At 38.0% G+C, this 18,386-nt stretch overlaps 2 protein-coding genes across 2 annotated transcripts; both read right to left on the bottom strand.

Annotated features, from left to right (window-relative positions):
• Nucleotides 1-6,421: 6,421 nt before the first annotated feature.
• On the bottom strand, nucleotides 6,422-11,735 carry LOC124864563 (inward rectifier potassium channel 2-like). Its single transcript, XM_047359392.1, has 2 exons — nucleotides 11,600-11,735; nucleotides 6,422-9,989 (listed from the first exon to the last, which is right to left on the bottom strand). The coding sequence occupies exon 2, from the start codon at nucleotides 9,753-9,755 to the stop codon at nucleotides 8,445-8,447; it is 1,311 nt and encodes a 436-aa protein (XP_047215348.1). The 5' UTR covers nucleotides 9,756-9,989; nucleotides 11,600-11,735; the 3' UTR covers nucleotides 6,422-8,444.
• A 1,665-nt stretch (nucleotides 11,736-13,400) lies between these two features.
• On the bottom strand, nucleotides 13,401-14,715 carry LOC124864993 (inward rectifier potassium channel 16-like). The gene has a single exon (XM_047359967.1). It carries the CDS (start codon nucleotides 14,541-14,543, stop codon nucleotides 13,401-13,403), a length of 1,143 nt encoding a protein of 380 aa, XP_047215923.1. The 5' UTR covers nucleotides 14,544-14,715.
• Between the last annotated feature and the right edge of the window lie 3,671 nt (nucleotides 14,716-18,386).

The raw sequence follows: 18,386 nt of genomic DNA, 5'->3' as shown, positions 1-18,386 counted from the left end.
TATTGGGTTATGTGTTATGACTGAGTATATTTGTATGATAAAGTCTAGATTAAAATAGATGTTTCAGTAACCTTCTGAATTAAGGTAAGCAAAGCAAAGAATAGCCAATTGTTTGCTTATAAAGGAATATTTTGAGCCCTAAATTTATCTCAAGGTGGCCTTCAATGGTTATAATTTCATTGTCTTTTGTTTAGTTCAATTATGTCGACTAATAGAATCAGTCAAAACCTCCCCCAATAAATATATAAAAGTAAAGTCTAACTATACTAATATTGCAATAAGATAGGAAATCAGGAAATAAGTAAATAGTACACCGATGTACTTGTGTTTATGTTTGCCTTTAACATATTGTGGAACATCAGTTTATTATGAAAGCTGTCCATGTTCCATTGGAATATGTTTCCATTGAAGCTGCCATTGCTGATTGCCTCGTTATAGTTACAGTAACCATGGCTACAGACACTTTTTGGCTCTGGAAACCACCTTGACCTTGGGGGGCTGGTGTACCACATGTTCAGTTGAAACTTGCGCCCTGTTCATACACAAAACATGAGCTCCATTCACAAATACATGTTTGCTGCATCGAGGTTGTGGCATGTCTCATTGAACATGTGACCAGATGAACTCTGTGCATAAGGTGGGAACCTATTAGTGGAAAAAGAGAAATGCAAATCTGAAAGAAATCTAAACTATAGGTCGCAATCATTGGCTTTCTGACACAGTTGAGTGACATCAGCACACATAAATATGGTGTGCTGTCTGGCATTGCAGCAGCTGTTGCTGTTGTTGCAAAGTGTTTCAACATAGTGGCAGGCTGGATTTTGGTAACCTTTATCACTGAAGGTCTGGACTGAGTTCAACAGTATCCATCTCTCCTCAGCTGACCTCATGAGTGCTGCTCAAGTATCCCCTGTTCTATAAATTCTAAATTTTTCATGCATTCGTTATTCAGTATATACAGTATATGTTATTTTACTCAGTGCTAGCATTATGTCTTGGCACGGATGCACCAGGACAGTCACAGTAAGTACAAAGCATTAGAGGCCTCAGCAAGTATAATTACTTATAACTGCTCTGAGATTGAAACTACATGGATGCATATATAAATGGTGCCTTGGAAAGCTCTTTGTAATCTATTGTGGCTAATTTGCAGATAGGCAGCAAAGGATGGCACCACACAAAGATAAGTCCCCTCAGTCCAAGGTGATCAAGGCTGTACAGTGAGCATCAAGTAGCCTAGGCATCACTTCCTGGCTATGGCTGTGTTTGTCTATATGCAAGGAGCTGGAGCCAAAAGCATAAAGGTCAGCGGCATGAATAGACGTGTGATTACTAACATAGAAATAGCAGCATGATTCCAGGTTTGTAGATGTATTATGCTCAAATGACAATGTGTGCAAACAGTCTCGGGCTAATGGAGATACATTTGTATGTAAAAGAGAGAGCAAACTGTGAACAATAAAGTAAATCAATACACTAACAGCAAACAACACAAAGGACTGTGAGTAAGCTGCCATGCTGAGGGCCGTTTGTGGTTCTGCCACTGCAACAGCACACACAGGGAGTGAATAAATACACAGATTGTCTTTCAGCGGGATGGTCAAATGGAAAAAATCTGATTCCCATCCAACATATTGTACCTGTTGGACTTTCCTTCATCTCCGCTGAGGGTCATGAGGCACCCAGCTGTCAGTAACGTGGCTAAAAAGAGCGTCAGCTGGTGTGTCTATTTGCGCTTGTGAAGGTTATTATGGTTTAAATTCTGAATCTAATACAAATGACTCCAGGGGTGGGGGGTTCTCTGTTAACAGTGAGGACATCCCCTCACATATCTTTGAACAAAAACATGCCCCCCTTATGACTCGGCCACTTGTTCTTGAGTGGAATATGTTTGGCAACATTTTCAAACTGTTTTAAAGCTGTGCATGTATGCGTGCTTGATCTAAATCATGGGGATATTCAAACGCTACAAATTAGGCTGCTCAATCTACAAAGTTCATCTCGTTGGGGTTTGAAGTATTTTAGGGTGCAAGTAATACAAGAAAATCAGAATGCTGCATAGATTTGAGACATTTCTATATTTGTGAAGCATATAGCATACCCGATGCATCTCTTTAACAAAAAAGCATGCTGGCATACACCTGAGACACATTTCTAGAAATCCTGCAGTGGTGGCATGACTGAAGAAGAATGGATGTATGATCAGCATAAGCACTGCAGTTTAAAGAAGACAATTGAGAATATATGAATTTTACTTTGTCCCCCTCTTGCTGTGTCACAAGCCTTTATTAGTCACTATGCTGACATAATAAACCTATTGGCTAAGCATCACTGCTGGCATTATGGAATAGTCATGTCGTCCTTGTTATATAATTAAATAGCTCAGACCTTTTACACCCATAATGATGTTTGTTTCTGAAGTTATTGTTCATTTTCACATGCTAAGGATGACCTTTGTAGATAAAAATAAAGATTTACAAAATCACAGTATGCAGTAGGTTTTGCTGTTTTGGTATTATGTTATGTTTCAATCGCAATGTTTTCCCTTAAATGTATGTGATAGAGCAACACAAGATACACCAAACTAGGAAAATTTATTGTAGAAAAAAATCTTGTTTTCCAATTATTATTTCTTTTTAACACATCAAATGCAGCAAGCATTTTGAGGAGGGGGCTCCTCAAGCAAAACACTGTGTGTGACAGAAAAACTAACACTATAGATCATCTTGAACACACTAACCCTGAGGTAAAACATAGTGGTGGTAGATAACGCTGTGGGAATGCTTTTTTAGGGACAGGGAAGCTGGTTATAGCTGATTAAGACACAAGAGGAGGAAGTGTGCCTTTCATATTTACTAAGCACCCATTTTGTCTGATGCCCCTAAACAGAAACCTTTTGCAACTAACATTAGTGAAAAAACATCATCATGAAGATTAAGGAACACGCCTAACAGGTCATTGATAAAGTGGTGGAGTAAGAGCAGAGTTCTCTAGGTTTGAATACTTGACAAAGCAATGTTCAATCCATCATTTGAAAATTGAAATAGTATGATACAACTGCAAACCTTCCAAGAGATGACCAGCTAAACTAACTGGCTGGTGAAGTAGGGAATTAATCGGCGAAGCAGCTGAGAAGCCCTTGATAAGCTCATGATCTGAAGAAGGTGCTGCGCTCAAAAGTCAGGTGGGAGAATCTCTCAACAAGACAACTATTAGTTTTGCATTCAGAAAATCTGGGTTTTATGGAAGAGAGGCAAGAAGAAAGCCATTAATCAAAAGCTATAAGAAGTCCAGTTTGCAGCTTGCAACATTAAACTTTTAGCATTATAGTCTTTGCAAATATGTCTTCCAGAGCCTTCCTAGTAGGCAGGTCAGATAATCTTCACATAGAGATACAGAAAGATGTTTCAACATTAATAATCCTGCCATACTGTAATTGAGGAATATTGAAATCTTTCTGAACAGGTACTTCTTGGGGAACAGTTTAAAGCATGTTTGAAACAGTGCAATAAAACTGCAATTAAACAACAAGATCTTAGTATATTATTGTTTTCTGTTTACATTTACAAAAACAAACAAATAAACAAAAATAATTTGCTGTTACCTTTCTATAAAAGTGTGAATGACACCATTCATAATGATGCTGTGTGGTGACCTCTGCAGTTCATTGAAGAACCATTGCACACAGAGTAGAGCTATTTATAGGGTAAAGAGCTGCGGATGCTCTCCACGTAGAACCGGGATAATAACTGTGATATATCTTTTTATATTCCACAGCAATCCAGAAATGCTTCCTCCTGAGAAATAAATATGCCAACGATTTTAACACACTATAAAATTATAGGTATAAAAAATGTTTGAATGACATTCATGGAGACAAACCAGTGCTCTCTCTCTGCTATGACAGGCAGCAGCAGGAAAGCTGCACTTCCACAGGTCCAAATTTATGTCCTAATTGTTTATACTGAGGCCAGTAGTATGGAATTTGACAGATTTTCTTTTCATTTTTATGTTTTTTTCTTTCATTATTTTCATGATGGTAATTGTGCTGTGCGTCACTTTTTGGAGCATCTGACTTGTTCATGTTTATGTTTGCCTCATTAATCTGAAGGTCAAGCAGATCAGCCTGTTGTTAATGAGCCAGTTCAGGGGAAGACGTCATCAGCCTCATCGACAGGAGCTCGCTGGCCAACTCATGGCTGTCGATTCTTTCGGAGCACCCTGAACAGATTGAGAATCCACTATGCCGTTCAGTTTAATGCTATCACTTCAATTTTGGTGAGGTAGTGTTAAACAACTTTTTAAGAGAATACAAATTTAAATGCATACTTGCCAGAAAACTAAGAACTTCACTAGTTTTCTTAATATTTTTCTTTTCCCCACGAAGACAAATCCAATTCTTAGTCTGAATTATTTGAAAAGTCTCAAATGGAAATGTAAAATTTTTTAAACCAAACTGCTGCTTTGTGGCATTTTCATTGGCTAATGTGGAAAGGACCCACAGGCATCGTTCACTTCCTGTGTAGAAACAAATTCAATGGGCACGCTGCCTCCCTGCGGATGTGTCTGATCAATCAGTTGCTGCATTATGTCAGTCTGTGCAGGCAGAGTGCAGCAGTGAATGGAAAATGAGTAAATTCACAGACAGTTGTGTCATATATCAAACACGGCTGCATCTCTAATACAACCGTATTGATCAAATGCATGGATTAACACCGTTTTACGCATAGTAAAGCTTATATAGGAGAGCTAGCAGTTGAATGCGTCTCCTCAATGGAGCATTGGTTTGTTATGCAATGTGCTCCTCTGCAACTGTAGACTCATTACCATCTGAAATCTATAATTTCTGATAACAATCTCCGGAACAATTTTAAGTTCGGTATTAAATATAATGGGTTTAAATTACTAGATCAGTCCTGAATTACGTTCCAAATAATCCTACACACCTTTCATCAAGACACTTGCGGAATACATAGATTTTCCATTGTTTACTGAAAGAGGCTAGGAAAAGCAGACGAGGAGTTCCTTCCATTGCTGTCATTGAAAATGACTTCCAGCACAGCGAGCTGAAGTAGTACAGCAGGCTTTTGCAGAACCGGATAGAGTCAGTTTTGCTAAATTATAGTAAATGATGGTGGGCGCTCTGACAGATATACTGGAATTTGGACCACAGTTCCACATTAGAGTATCAGCATCTATGTAATAAAGACTTCCCTTAATCAGCTACATATGTCAAAAATTGCAGTCAAAATCCATTTGAAATGAAAAAACAATCTACAATACAAGATAAAAAAACTGTAAAAACAATTTAGAATCAAAGCTTCACACATAGTACCTTTATAACAGTTATTTCCAATTAATGCATCAACATCGTAATGAATTTGATGTAGTGTTTTATTGAAAAAAACAAGGACATAAATAGCTTTAAATAACTGCATAATCACTATACAGTCCAATATAATTTACAAAAGATAAAAAAGCTGTACAATCTGAGTTCTGCAGGAAAGTGGGAAGACAGTAGAAAAATTAAAACCTAAAACAGAAACACTAGTGTTGTGGCATCCACAAGGTTGACTCTCACAATGACGACTAAAATTAAACCTTCTGTAAGACTGAAATGAGTGCAATTCATCCCTGCAGGATTTTTTTTTTATTATTGTGACTACAATAACAGTTATTATTCATGACCGTTAACCACCCAAAGCAAGCATCTTTTCTGTAATAACCTTACAGAACTAAGAGGATTTACAGTACATTGCAAAAGCAATAATATCGTTAAAATGTTTCCACATTTTGTCAGCTTGCAACCACAAACTTGTGTGTTTTATTTGGCCTTATATTACAGAGTGGAGGAGTTCAAGTATCTCAGGGTCTTGTTCACAAATGAGGGAAGAATGGAGCGGGAGATTGACAGATGGATCGGTGCGGCTGCCACAGTAATGGGGGCACTGTGACGGTGTGTTGTGGTGAAGAGAGAGCTGAGCTGAAAAGCAAAGCTCTCAATTTACCGGTCGGTCTACGTTCCTACCCTCACCTATGGCCATGAACTTTGGGTCATGACCGAAAGAACGAGATCCCGGATACAAGCGGCTGAAATTAGCTTCCTCCGTAGGGTGGCCGGGCACTCCCTTAGAGATAGGGTGAGGAGCTCGGCCATCCGGGAGGGGCTCGGAGTAGAGCCGCTGCTCCTCCACATCGAGAGGAGCCAGTTGAGGTGGCTCGGGCATCTATACCGGATGCCTCCTGGAGGCCTTCCTCGGGAGGTGTTCCAGGCAAGTCCCACCGGGAGGAGGCCCAGGGGACGGCCAAGGACACGCTGGAGGGACTATGTCTCTCGGCTGGCCTGGGAACGCCTTGGGCTCCCCCTGGAGGAGCTGGAGGAGGTGTCTGGGGAGAATGACGTGTGGGTGTCTCTGCTGAGTCTGCTGCCCCCGCGACCCGGTCCCGGATAAGCAGAAGACAACGAGTACGAGTACAAGGTACAGACCAACACAAAGTATTGTATAATTATGAAAATGGACATCAGCTTTCCTTACTCTGATATCCCTAAACTGACAGGTGGATCAAGGTCAGCATTAATCAGAGAAGCAGCCAAGAGGCCCATAGTAAATCAGAGACCCATTTGAACTGGAATTCTTTGCAGCTCCTCTGTCAGGCGGATTTGCTGAGTCCCAATGATGGGGACAGATGTGGGTGAAGGTGCTCTGGTCGGATACGACCAAACTGTAACTTTTTACCAGCACAATGCTTTGCATGGTGGAAAACAATGTTGCATATCACCCTGAACATCCCAGTAACATCATGCTGTGGAGAAGCAAACCAGTTATAGGTGGCAAAAGCCTTGAGACTAGGGTGGAGGGTCATCTTCCACATCAATCATGCTTTAAACATACAATGAAATTGTTTGAATAGAAGGATATTCATTTGTTAGATTGGCCCAGTCAAAGTCCAAACCTAAATAAAATTGAAAAGCTGTGGCAGGCTTGAAAATCAGTGTTTACAGATGCTTTCCATCCAGTCTCATGCTGTTTGAGTTATTTGGCAATGGAGAATTTGCAAACCTTTTAATCTCCACAGGGTTCTTGATTTTGATTTTTTTAAAAGAAACCATTATTTTACTTCACATTCATCCACTACTTGTGTTGGTCTATAACATAAAAATCCTATAAAATACTTTGAAGTTTGGGACGAAACAGTAAAGAAACAAAGTTCATGAGGTATGAATAATTTGGAAGGCAGTTTAACTAGGATGTCTCCAGATTCTGCACATCACACATGTCAAAAACATGAATGTTTAAATAGAGTAAACTATGGTAAAATAAGTTCAAATAAACCTTCAGTCTGTCAATCAACCATTGCTAGATGAGGAAAGAAATTAAGTTTTATATTTAACGTATAACATATACGTACACACCTAACTTTTGGTTGTAAAACCGTATCTGCCTTTCTATACGGAAGAAGTTTCTGCTGAGGAAAAAAAAGTGCACTGAAGCTTTAGAAAACACACTTCACATAATCATGCTTGTCTACAGCTAGATAAAACACTAATGTGCAATCTGCAATCTGAAAACAATAACAATAATACAGTTTGGCTCTGAGATTTCTGTCTATACAATATGTAACTTAGCAGCACTTATCTTTAACATTCATTGCCTTGGCTTGCGATCGGGACTCATGTCTCTTCCTAACAGCTGACAGTATTCCACATTAAAACACAAAAACCTGGCAGAAATCTGCAACAATGAATCATATCTTCATGCGTCTTCGCACTATGAGATCTAATGCAGTGTGTGCTCAATCAAAGCCAAACTAGCTGAGTTCGTCTATGGGGAACAAGAACTTTTGTTAAGGCACACGTTGCAAAAGACTCCACATGGACAAGATGATAGGTTGAGGATGAGCGTAGTGTACTCAGAATTTGTGCAAATCCTACTTTATTTTTATTTGACCATGAAACAAGCACATTTTAGAATACTGGAGGTTTTTGTCGTTAAGAGACCAGCTCATTAACAGTCAAAGCCCAATTTTGTGTTGGTAATTTGACTTAATAGCCTTTAAAACAAGTTTGAAAACTATTTTCAAAACATTTATTTTATTTTTGAACTACACAACCCTGTGCAACAACTATAAAACAACAAAAAATATGAAGTTCAAGATGCTTAATGCAAAATGTGCAAACAAGGAATATGTAATTAATAAAACGGAACTTAGCTTGTTACTTAAATATTTAAAATTGAATTATTTTAGGAGAAACATACTGCACTCTGTGTGCTTGATGGCATGTAACCCATTTTATAACAAAATCTATGCAAGCAGTGTCAATGTAAATTATATAACAAGTTAATATTTGGTGTTCTGCACAGAGACTTTTAAACCCTGGTCGCTCACAAACTTCATGCAATTATTAAAAATATCAACCAGGTTAAAAATAAAGCCCATTGCAGTCAAATCTCTGATTCTGCCGTCAAAGGTCTTGCATCAAAAGGCAAAGAGTCCAGGGTGCATTCGGGACTTGAAACCAAATCTGTGCTTGTGTCCTCAAGAGCACAAACCTCAACGTCCCTCATCAATCTGCCTCTGTCCTCCTCAAACCCCTCCTCCAGCTCAACTTTCTCAAGAGCCACTTCATTCTCGTAACAAAAGGAGTTCCTCATGCTGGAAGCATTGGACTTCTTCTCAGCCAGCTCCCTGGCGCTACAGGTGGGAGTGCTGGGCACCTCGTAAGTGTTGTCAAATCGAGAGTAGTCTACTTTGTAGTAGTTCTTCTCTTCAAAGAGCACTGGGTCAAAGCGATGGCCCCAGAGGATCTCGTTGGCCACATAGGAGCTTCGACACTGAGTTGTCATAGCGGTGGCTTCCACCATGCCCTCCAGAATCACAACAATCTCAAACTCTGAGGTTTCCAGCTCCTGCTTATTCATCTCGTAGAATGGGCTGTCCTCATCAATCTCATGCACAATGGTGATTGGAGACACAAGGAAGATTCTGTCAATCCCACTGTCAAAGCCAACGTCTATGTCTACCTGATCCAGAGGGATGAACTCTCCCTCCGCTGTGGTGCGGGACTTGAGGAGCTGGGCCCTGACGTGAGCCTCTACCAGGTGACTCTTCCTCAGATTTCCCACCCGCCACATCAGGCAAAGTTTACCGTCCCTCATTGCTACTGTGGCATAGTGACTGAACACCAGAGTCTCATTCCTCTTCTTGGGCTTTGCCATCTTGGCCATGACGGCACCAATAATGAAAGCATCAATAATGCAGCCCACAATGCTTTGAAACACCACCGTAAAAACAGCAATTGGACATTCCTCTGTCACATAGCGGTAACCGTACCCAATTGTGGTTTGGGTCTCGACTGAAAACAAAAAGGCTGCTGTGAAGCTGTTCACATTGGAAACACATAATTGAGTCTCATTCTCCAAATCCCCATACACCAGTGCCACTGCCCAGAAGACAAGTCCAAAAAACAACCATGACAAAAGGAAAGACAGGCAGAATAAGACAAACATCCAGCGCCAGCGAATGTCCACACAAGTGGTGAAGATATCTGCCAGGTAACGCTGGCCTTTTTCGCTCATATTGATAAACTGCACATTGCAGTGGCCATCCTTGCTTACAAAGCGGCTTTGACGCTCCGTGTGCCCCTTGTTTACGTTGCCATTCCCGTAACCATTTGGAACAACGATGGACGCTAGCTTCATGCCATCTTCCTCCGAGGACACAATACTGTAACGATGGCTACGCAGGCTCCCCATCACTTCCAACTGCGGGGACTGGGCCGCTTCTGCTTTAGAAAACAGTCTCAGTTTTTGATAGAAGCGTTGGAGAAACAGTTTTGTTTTCTCTGGATGACAAACTAGGGCAGAAAATGTGATCAACAGGACTTGGGCCTGTGGGGAGGCCGTGCTTCTCTGGCAGTGCTGTGCACCGTTGATGAGGGCAGTTCAATCCTCTCTGACACTTGCTTCGAACCTCATCAGTAAAAGGGGCTATGAAATATAAAGACAAAAAAGAAGCAAGTAAGCACATACTGTCTGAATAATCCATTGCATGCTCCAAATTAACAGTATTATTCTTGTGAATGCAAACATGTTACAGAGTATATTAAATGAATGTAGATTTAAAATTAATCCGATTTCAGCAAATTTCTGCAAAAAAGTCCCAGTGCAAGTTGCTGCTCAGTAGTTATATGTCATTCAGACTTTACAGCTGTTAATCTGTACACATCAGATAAACTTAAAGCCTGTTCACTAAAATATTGTATTTATTCTATTAGCTATTTTGATTACAAATTTAAAAGAAGCATTATTATTAAACCAGTAACCTTGCACTTTGTGTAACAAAGCATCAAGGACAGCAAAACAGAAAAGGTATTGACATGGTGCAAGTGGTATGACAGCCCCATTAAATACAACACCAGAGGCTACAAAATGCAATGGACATGCAGCCTGATGTGCTCTACTAGTTCTAACATAACACTGGTTCCGCTTTTTATCTGATGGTAATTCTTTTCTCCAAATGTTAAAAGGCTAAAATGATATTTCAATAAATTCTCGTGCTTAACTGTTTTTTAAGTAAAACATAGGCAGATGTATGCTTCTTTTTTTCAGTATTTTGTGCAAGTACATTAATAAGACCCACAGGTCTCCCATAACCAGCATTTTTTTTTCAACTAATGATTTCACAGCAGGATCGACAGGAAGGAGCTGAAAATATAGGATTTATTTTGTTAAATCCCTATTAAATTATGAATAATTTATATGGGATTTTAATTACACTATATAAATATCCTAAGTTGCATAAATTTGTTATTTTAAAAGTTAAATGTATATTTTCTGAAAAAATAAAATGAAAATAAAACTCAAAAATGAGCTAATTTGAGTGACAAAACTAGGTTTGGTACAAGCTTCAATAAGTTAGCAATTTGTTAGCATTCTGGTGTACTGTGGCCCTAAAGTAAGTGCAAACATAACAGTTCACAGGTTAATCTTTGCAAAAAATCCCATCTCTGGCTTTAGAGATTTACACTGCCTCAATCATCAGCTCCTTACAAGAAACATTGTTTGCTTCTTGTCCGCTCTACATCATGTCACCAAACACGGTTGTTTGTTGCATGGTGACAGAAGACATAAAGACTTGGCGGAGTCTGCACAGTCTGATTGTTTGTTTTGCATTAGCTATCGGATGGAGCAAACTACTGTGGCAGATGGAAAGTGGTTATATAAAGCTGCTCTGTTTTGTATTTAGCAAATCAATAACTATGTGCTAAAGATATGTTTAAATTAATTATTTTAGCGTTTTTTTTTTCCTATGTGAAATGATTAATAAAATTTTAGGTTCGGTATTTTTTTACATTTTTCATTTTTTAGTAACAAGATCAGAAAAGCATTTAAAAGACTTTTTCACAGCGCACTCAGTCCATCAATCTATGTAAAGGATGGGAATAAATTATCTCTACAAACATAAAATATATGTTTAAGTCATCGTAGAACATTGAAACTGAACTTTTTTTTCAGGTGAAATAAGTCATCACATATCATAAATGTTTGCATTCAAGAAATGTGATTGTTATATTTTCAATAACAGAGATTTCACCTACCTGTTGGATCTTGGAGCGCAAACTGGATCTTCTCTCGCTGTTATAACTCGGATCTGCGCCAGATTTGTACTCCTCCCCTCTCTTAATATTTTGTCCCGTTTTTTATCTTCTCCTCGTTTCCCGTGAGCAGCTTTGATTCCAGCCATAACCCTCTGCAGCGATACTGAAGCAGATAGTTGAGGTTCCCAAGACAAGACTTTGTGAAACACGTGTCTACAAAACCCCGCCCCCGATGCGATAACAGCCAATAGGATAAGCGCCGGTTTGTGGATTTGACAGTTTTATTTAGTCTTGTTTCGTATTTAGGGAAATTTGGCTTATTCGTCCTGCCTGTGAAAAAAACATCAGTTGGAATGGAAAATAAACCAAGTGTAGAAAGGCAAATTTAGCACCCACAGGCAGCATATACAATAGCTGAACACAGGGTGGCGCTGTTAAGCTGTAAACATGTTGCGCTTGTTCCATATTATGAGGCCAAACGTGAAAATTCTAATATGAATACACACGGAAACTAAGCCTTTCACCTCTTAAATTTATCAGAAAAAAACTAGGTTGCAATAAACAGGCAGAGATAACAACCAATTTCGCACGGTATATAGAAGCTTACATCAATATTTCCTCTTCCTTATTATTACCTCCGCCATGGAGATGTGTCATTCGCATTTCATTTGCAAGAAAAACAAAATAAATAAATAAAATTAATTAAATTAAAAGCTATGAACGTATTTCGATGACATTTTCAGACAATTGTGGGGTGTTAGTTGTATGCTGATCTTAGGATTTTTTTATGTCGGTTTATTTTCTAATTTTATTCATTTAGAATTTTTTGGTTTATATTTTGCTTTTATCTGTACAGCACTTTGGCGTCTGTAATAGTTTTTAAGTGGTTTATAAATAAAGTTGGACTGGAACAGATTGATATTTTATTACATCTAATATATAACATACTCACTAAAAAAAGAGTATGCTGTAATATTTCTGTTTGGTAATAATAGCTATATTACATATGTATGCTAAATAAGTGATAGAAACAAACTAATTGGCAATGTCAAGGGATTTGCAGTCATCAATATCCTATGACCTATACATTGAAATATATCCTCTTTATTTCAATGCTTATTTTTAAAATGGCAGTAATTTGTTTTATATTTTCCTATAAAAACTGCTAGAGTTACATTGGAATGGTTTAGATCAGAACATGAGGTAAAATGGCCCAGTCAAAGTCCAAACTAAACTGCAAATGAAAATTTTAAGGCAAGACTTGAAAAATTATCCTCTTAGATGCAATCCATTCTGTCTGACTATGATTGGGCTAATTTTGTACAAATCTTAAAAGAGTTCCAATTTAAATTTGCTCTGTGATATGTTGGTTTATCACATAAAATTCAATCAAAAATATAATGAAGTTTGTGGTGTTAATATGACAAAATGAGGAAAAAGTCACTGTAAGCTGTGTCAGATGTAAAATATGTTTATAGCATTCATATATTAAACACCTAAATTATAATAAACTGCTGATAAGCTTAACAAAACTGTAACTTTCCCTTCACAGTGTGGCAATGCTATTTCTGTCTATTCTTAAGTCTTTGGCATTAAAAACATTGATATGCTTGCTTTGACATTAAATAAAGATATACCGTGTTAAGTGACCAACAGTAAATGCTTTATTGAATTTACATTTGGTTGTCAAATACACAACGTATTGATTACAAAGCATAAACCAATATATAAAAAAATGTGATGTAATTTTATATACAAAGACATTCAAATTAATTTACACAATGCATATTTCTTTCTTTCTTTACAAAGTTGTTCGCACAACCACCTCCTCAGGGCAGTCAATGGTGGCCCAGTAGATGTTTCCATTCTCTGTGACTGGTGGTATGAGGGAATCGTCCTCATTAGGATGTCTCCTCTCTCTTTCATAAGCCTCTGCCCAGAGCATGGGTACTGAAACCCAGGTGGTCTCATTAAACAGAGCATAGTCCACCTTGTAGTGTCTCTTGCCCACTTTCAGCATATCCTGGAAACGTTGCCCCCAGTGAATGTCTGCAGGATTGTAGGACACGCGTGTCTGGTGAAGCAACCCTGTGGAGTCCCCAGTGTAGGTAAAGCAGACAACCAGTTCAAAGTGCTCCTCCTGCAAGTCATCTGGAGTCATCCTATAAAGGGGACTCCCTGGTTTTAGTTTGTGAATAATTGTTGTAGGCACTGCAAGGACAACATGAGGGTTCTCGAGGTCCAATTCCTGGTACAACATCACAACAGAACCCTCTCTCTGCTTCACATAGCGGACAAGATGGGCCCTGATAAATCCCTCAAGGATGTGATTACCCCTGAAGTCTCCGAGGCGCCATGACAGACACAGATCCCCATTTCGAAGGTTGACCACAGCACAACTGCTGAAACCCACCGTTTGAGCCCTTTTTCGAGCAGATGCCATTTTAGCCACAACAATGCCAATGACAATGGTGTCAAGAAGGCAGCTAAAAACATCATGGATAGTAAACACAATAATAGCCCCAATGCAGTTTTCAGTCATCCCCTTGTGGCCATAACCGATAGTTGCCTGGGTCTCCATTGAAAACAGAAATGCTTCAGTGAAGCCACGCACGTTGTCCATGCAAGGATTGTTATCTACACTCTGGGTGTCTCCATTTATATAGGCAATGAGCCAATAAAGAAAACTGAAGAAGATCCAAGAAAGAATGTAAGAAAGGGAAAAGACAAGGAACATTATCCTCCAGCGAATCTCTATGAGGGTGGTGAAGATGTCCTGTAAATATGGGCTCCAATCTCCAGGGCACTTCCGGAATGACACCAGGAAACGGCCATCTTTCTGCATGTAGCGAAGCCACCTTCCTTCATTTGCATTTCTCCTGTGCAGAGTATGAATTGAGGTGTAGTAGGTGTCAATGATCTGCTCTTCTCTTTTGGTGCTCATGTTGGTAATGGGTGCCTTTCAGTTTCTTGTGGAAATAAAAAGATGAGATGGAAATACAGATTAGGATCTTAGTATTTTACACCACAGTATAATTATGGCGTGTGCATATGAAAGACAATATCCTAATTACCTTTGTCGAACATGACCGTTGTTTCTGCTTATGTATATTATCAAATACAGTATAATAAAACATTCTATTAAATCACCATTATACATTCTGAAAAGATTTGTTGCATGTTAATCTATATTTGTTGTTTCTCTTACTGCTTTGCACAGTTTTATTAAATAGTTGTTTAACAGAGGCCTACTACTAATTTAGAGCCACATAAGTGTGTCATATAAATGCCCTTTCGACTTATCAGCGCAACAACCACTTTACCCTATTCTTTTCAGATGTGCTTTATGGTTATTTTTCCATCTCATCAATTTAAGTATCTTCCCTATTTTTTGTCCTTAATAAGATATTGATAATATATTCCAGAAAACCTTTGTTCTAATAGTTATAGACTGCAATGTATTATTGTATATTTCTGTGATGGTATTGCATGCACCCTCATGAGAAAAAGTAATTAAACACACGTGGTCTAATGTTCATCATCAAGTGTTATTACCTCTACAGATGCAGGACTTTTGGCAGATTTCATGAAGTACACAGTATGAAGTATTCTGGGGTGAGTTAATGCAGTAGTAGTCTTAGTAGGAAAGACAGAAACAATGACCCTAACTAATCATGACAACTATCAGGCACGGTAGTGGAGGGTTAATAATTTAAGTTTTGTTTTGCAGCCACTTGCGGTCACCTTGCTTTCATTGAGTTAGTTAAACTTGGACAAAATTGCATAATCATAAAAAGACAGATAACAAATAAAGCAACACATGTACAAGAAAATAGCTGAACAGATTAACAGTATGTTGCAATTGCACAGTCAAAGTCTAGACTTCAACTTGAATAAAAGGCTGTAATCTAAGTGAGCTATGCAGAAACAAATGCCTGCAACCAGTTTTGAAATGAAACAACATTTGAAAGACAAGTGGGACAAAGTTTCTTCAGAAGGATGTGAGAGGCTGATAAAGTCATACACAAAACAATGTTTTCAAGGTATTACTACAAACATGGCTCTAGAAGGTACTGAATCCAATTTAGTTTAGTTTTTTTTATTAAAACAGGATTAGGCGTATACATATATCCATACCCACCTCTCGCAAGTTTACACCAGGGAGCCACATTCACCCAGCTGCACTCACATTCATGTACTGATACGCAGATTGCTTGGTAACTTAAGGTTAAGTGCTTTCCGATTGACACATCCACGCGTGACCAGCAGAATGAACTATTGCACCCACAAATTTACAGTAAAATGACTACTCTTCCCATTGAACTAGAGTCACTGTTTTGACATTACTGTTAGGCATGGAGATGTTCATTTTCCTATTATTGTAGTATTTGACCCTGACCCACTGATAGGATTAATTACATTTTGGGTTACTAAAATCTATTCCTACTAAAAGAAAACCTTCTTTTAATCTGTCGGGCATACCTTTTTTTGTATTATATTTTGTTCTGTAATCTTCCAAACAGGATCAAGTAAACAGCAAAAAGTGTCTTTTTGACCTTTCCTTAAAAGTGTACGGAAAAGGTTAAAGAAAGTTAAATAGATATTTTTCTCCACCATCAAGCCTGGGCAATTACGTAGAATCGACCTCAGTTTGCTGTTCTTATTAATAGGTTTTGGTTCTTTAGGGGTAAATTATTGACTTGTCACCACTTCTAATAGCTTTCACCTCCAAAGGTTACCTGAAATGTCAAACTTTAACTGCACGTCCCCATTTTCCAGAAACATGTAGAACAAAAGCCGGCAAATTTCTATCATTTCCTTTCACTGACAACTGTTTGATGTGCCACTGATACCAAGTTCACTATCTGGTTTATTTCTCACTAATCAATAATAAAGAATGTCCTTCTTGTCAGTCAGCCTGAGCTTTTATTGCCTTACTGAGTTTGATGAGAATGTGTGGCTAATGTTTGTTGCTGTTTATGATGAACGGTTTATCATGTGTTCTAATTTTAACTCCTTGTAAGGTTTAATTGTAGAACCAAAGACGTAAAGATTTCAGACTCTGTTAGTTATACTGTGCAGTAGTGCCAAGTGTGATTAAAACAGTATTTCAGTTAGTCAGATATTATCGTAGGCCAGGAAAGGCTACTGTTGGTGAGTAGGCAAAGTGTTTAGTTAAGTAAAAGAGACTAAAGAACATCTATGAAAAAACATGAATATTTCTACCGTAATAGAAAAGAACTTCAGCAACAAAATCCAACAAAGTTTATATCTGGTTTTTTAATGGTCATATATTTTACAGTTACACATTTTGTAAGCAGTCAGTAAACAGTTAATTATCTCTGCATGAGAGTGGACAAGGATATTAATGTCTAAGAAAAAAGTGAGCAAGGACGTTTTGACCACCATGAAGAATTTAAATGTGCTGAGTTTTTGCTTAATCTCGTGATTGTTTTCAAATGCAAAATTAACTTCTGTTATTTAACACTTATTTTGTATTTTTTTTAATTATCATGATGGGCAAAGATTGAGAACGATAACAAGCAACGTTAATACAAGGTAAGCTTAGGTCTTAATAATGATCCCACAAAAAAGCTCTTTCACTCTAAATATTATTCGAAAAAATTTAATCAGTTATCTCATTTCAGCTTTTATCTCAAAAAGCTAAAAAAATATTTCACTAAAGTTGCATTTTATACATTTTCATAGTTGTTGATGTATGATGTAAAAAGTGTTGGGCTGCATATTACCATACCTTTTTTCAAATTAGGTACTTTTCAATGCATCAGTCTGGGCACTAAAAAAAAATGAAAGGTTTGAATTATAAACTTACTTGCAGAGTAGAAATCAGACAGGGTCTGGTGTCATGAAGACCATAAGCTCCTCTGAGCTCTAAACACTGTGTGCTTCAGTAACCTTCAAATGGTAAAAGAACTTGACATTGTTGGGGGCTGGCCTGATCCTGAGGCAAAGTCCCATTTTTTTATCTGATATCACAGCAATTATTTCTGTCTCAAAGTGCAATAGACACCCTGTTGGGATTGGTGCCTTATGTAATATTTTAGAGGTTCCTCAAGACAAAAAACCCTAATGTTCTTGTCCTCGGATGGTGAAAGAGGAATTTTTACAATCAGCCTAGTGTTCCACAAGATAAGAAAAGCAAGCAATAATATTGATATTTTCAGGATGTTGTTTTAAGGATTTCTTGCAAATTTTCACAATTCATTAGACAGGAAGTTAAAATTTGATCAGTCAGGTTGAAATGCTTTCACTGGAAGAAGGATGTTTTTGTCCAAATGGTCCACAATTTAGTTCTAAGACAACATCACACCTGAACTACTGGGATGGGAGTTAACTTTTAAATTCACCTTTATAGCAGCTGCAGAGTGCATCTAAGGTTGTTGCAAAATAGGTCAACAAAACCAAAACAGCATCGTTGTGTGTTTAAGAATAGGGTGTGATGCAGTGATCCATTCATGGAGGTTAAGCTATCTGATTCATTACTGATTTTGGTGAGTGAAAACATTGATCAGAGACATCCTATTGGGAGATAACTGCTGCTGAACAGTTTATCATTTACAGATAATGGTTTTATTATGAATAGACAAAAATAGACAGACAAAAGAATATTTTTAAACTTCAAATATAATACACAAAGCAAAACAATTTGTTCACATTTAGGAAAAATGAAATTAAAATAACCAACATCCAAAAAGCAGGAAAATAATATGAAAAAAAGTGTGCTGTTTTTTGTGTTTGTGCATGTTTGTACAACTTCAGGACTTCC

The sequence above is a fragment of the Girardinichthys multiradiatus genome, chromosome Y (genome assembly GCF_021462225.1).
Source record: "Girardinichthys multiradiatus isolate DD_20200921_A chromosome Y, DD_fGirMul_XY1, whole genome shotgun sequence".
NCBI lineage: Eukaryota > Metazoa > Chordata > Actinopteri > Cyprinodontiformes > Goodeidae > Girardinichthys > Girardinichthys multiradiatus.
This window is presented reverse-complemented; position numbering and strand designations above follow the sequence as displayed.

Excerpts from the sequence above, each read along its gene's own strand:
- LOC124864563 (XM_047359392.1), bottom strand. The coding sequence starts at position 9,755 with ATGGGGAGCCTGCGTAGCCATCGTTACAGTATTGTGTCCTCGGAGGAA.
- LOC124864993 (XM_047359967.1), bottom strand. The coding sequence starts at position 14,543 with ATGAGCACCAAAAGAGAAGAGCAGATCATTGACACCTACTACACCTCA.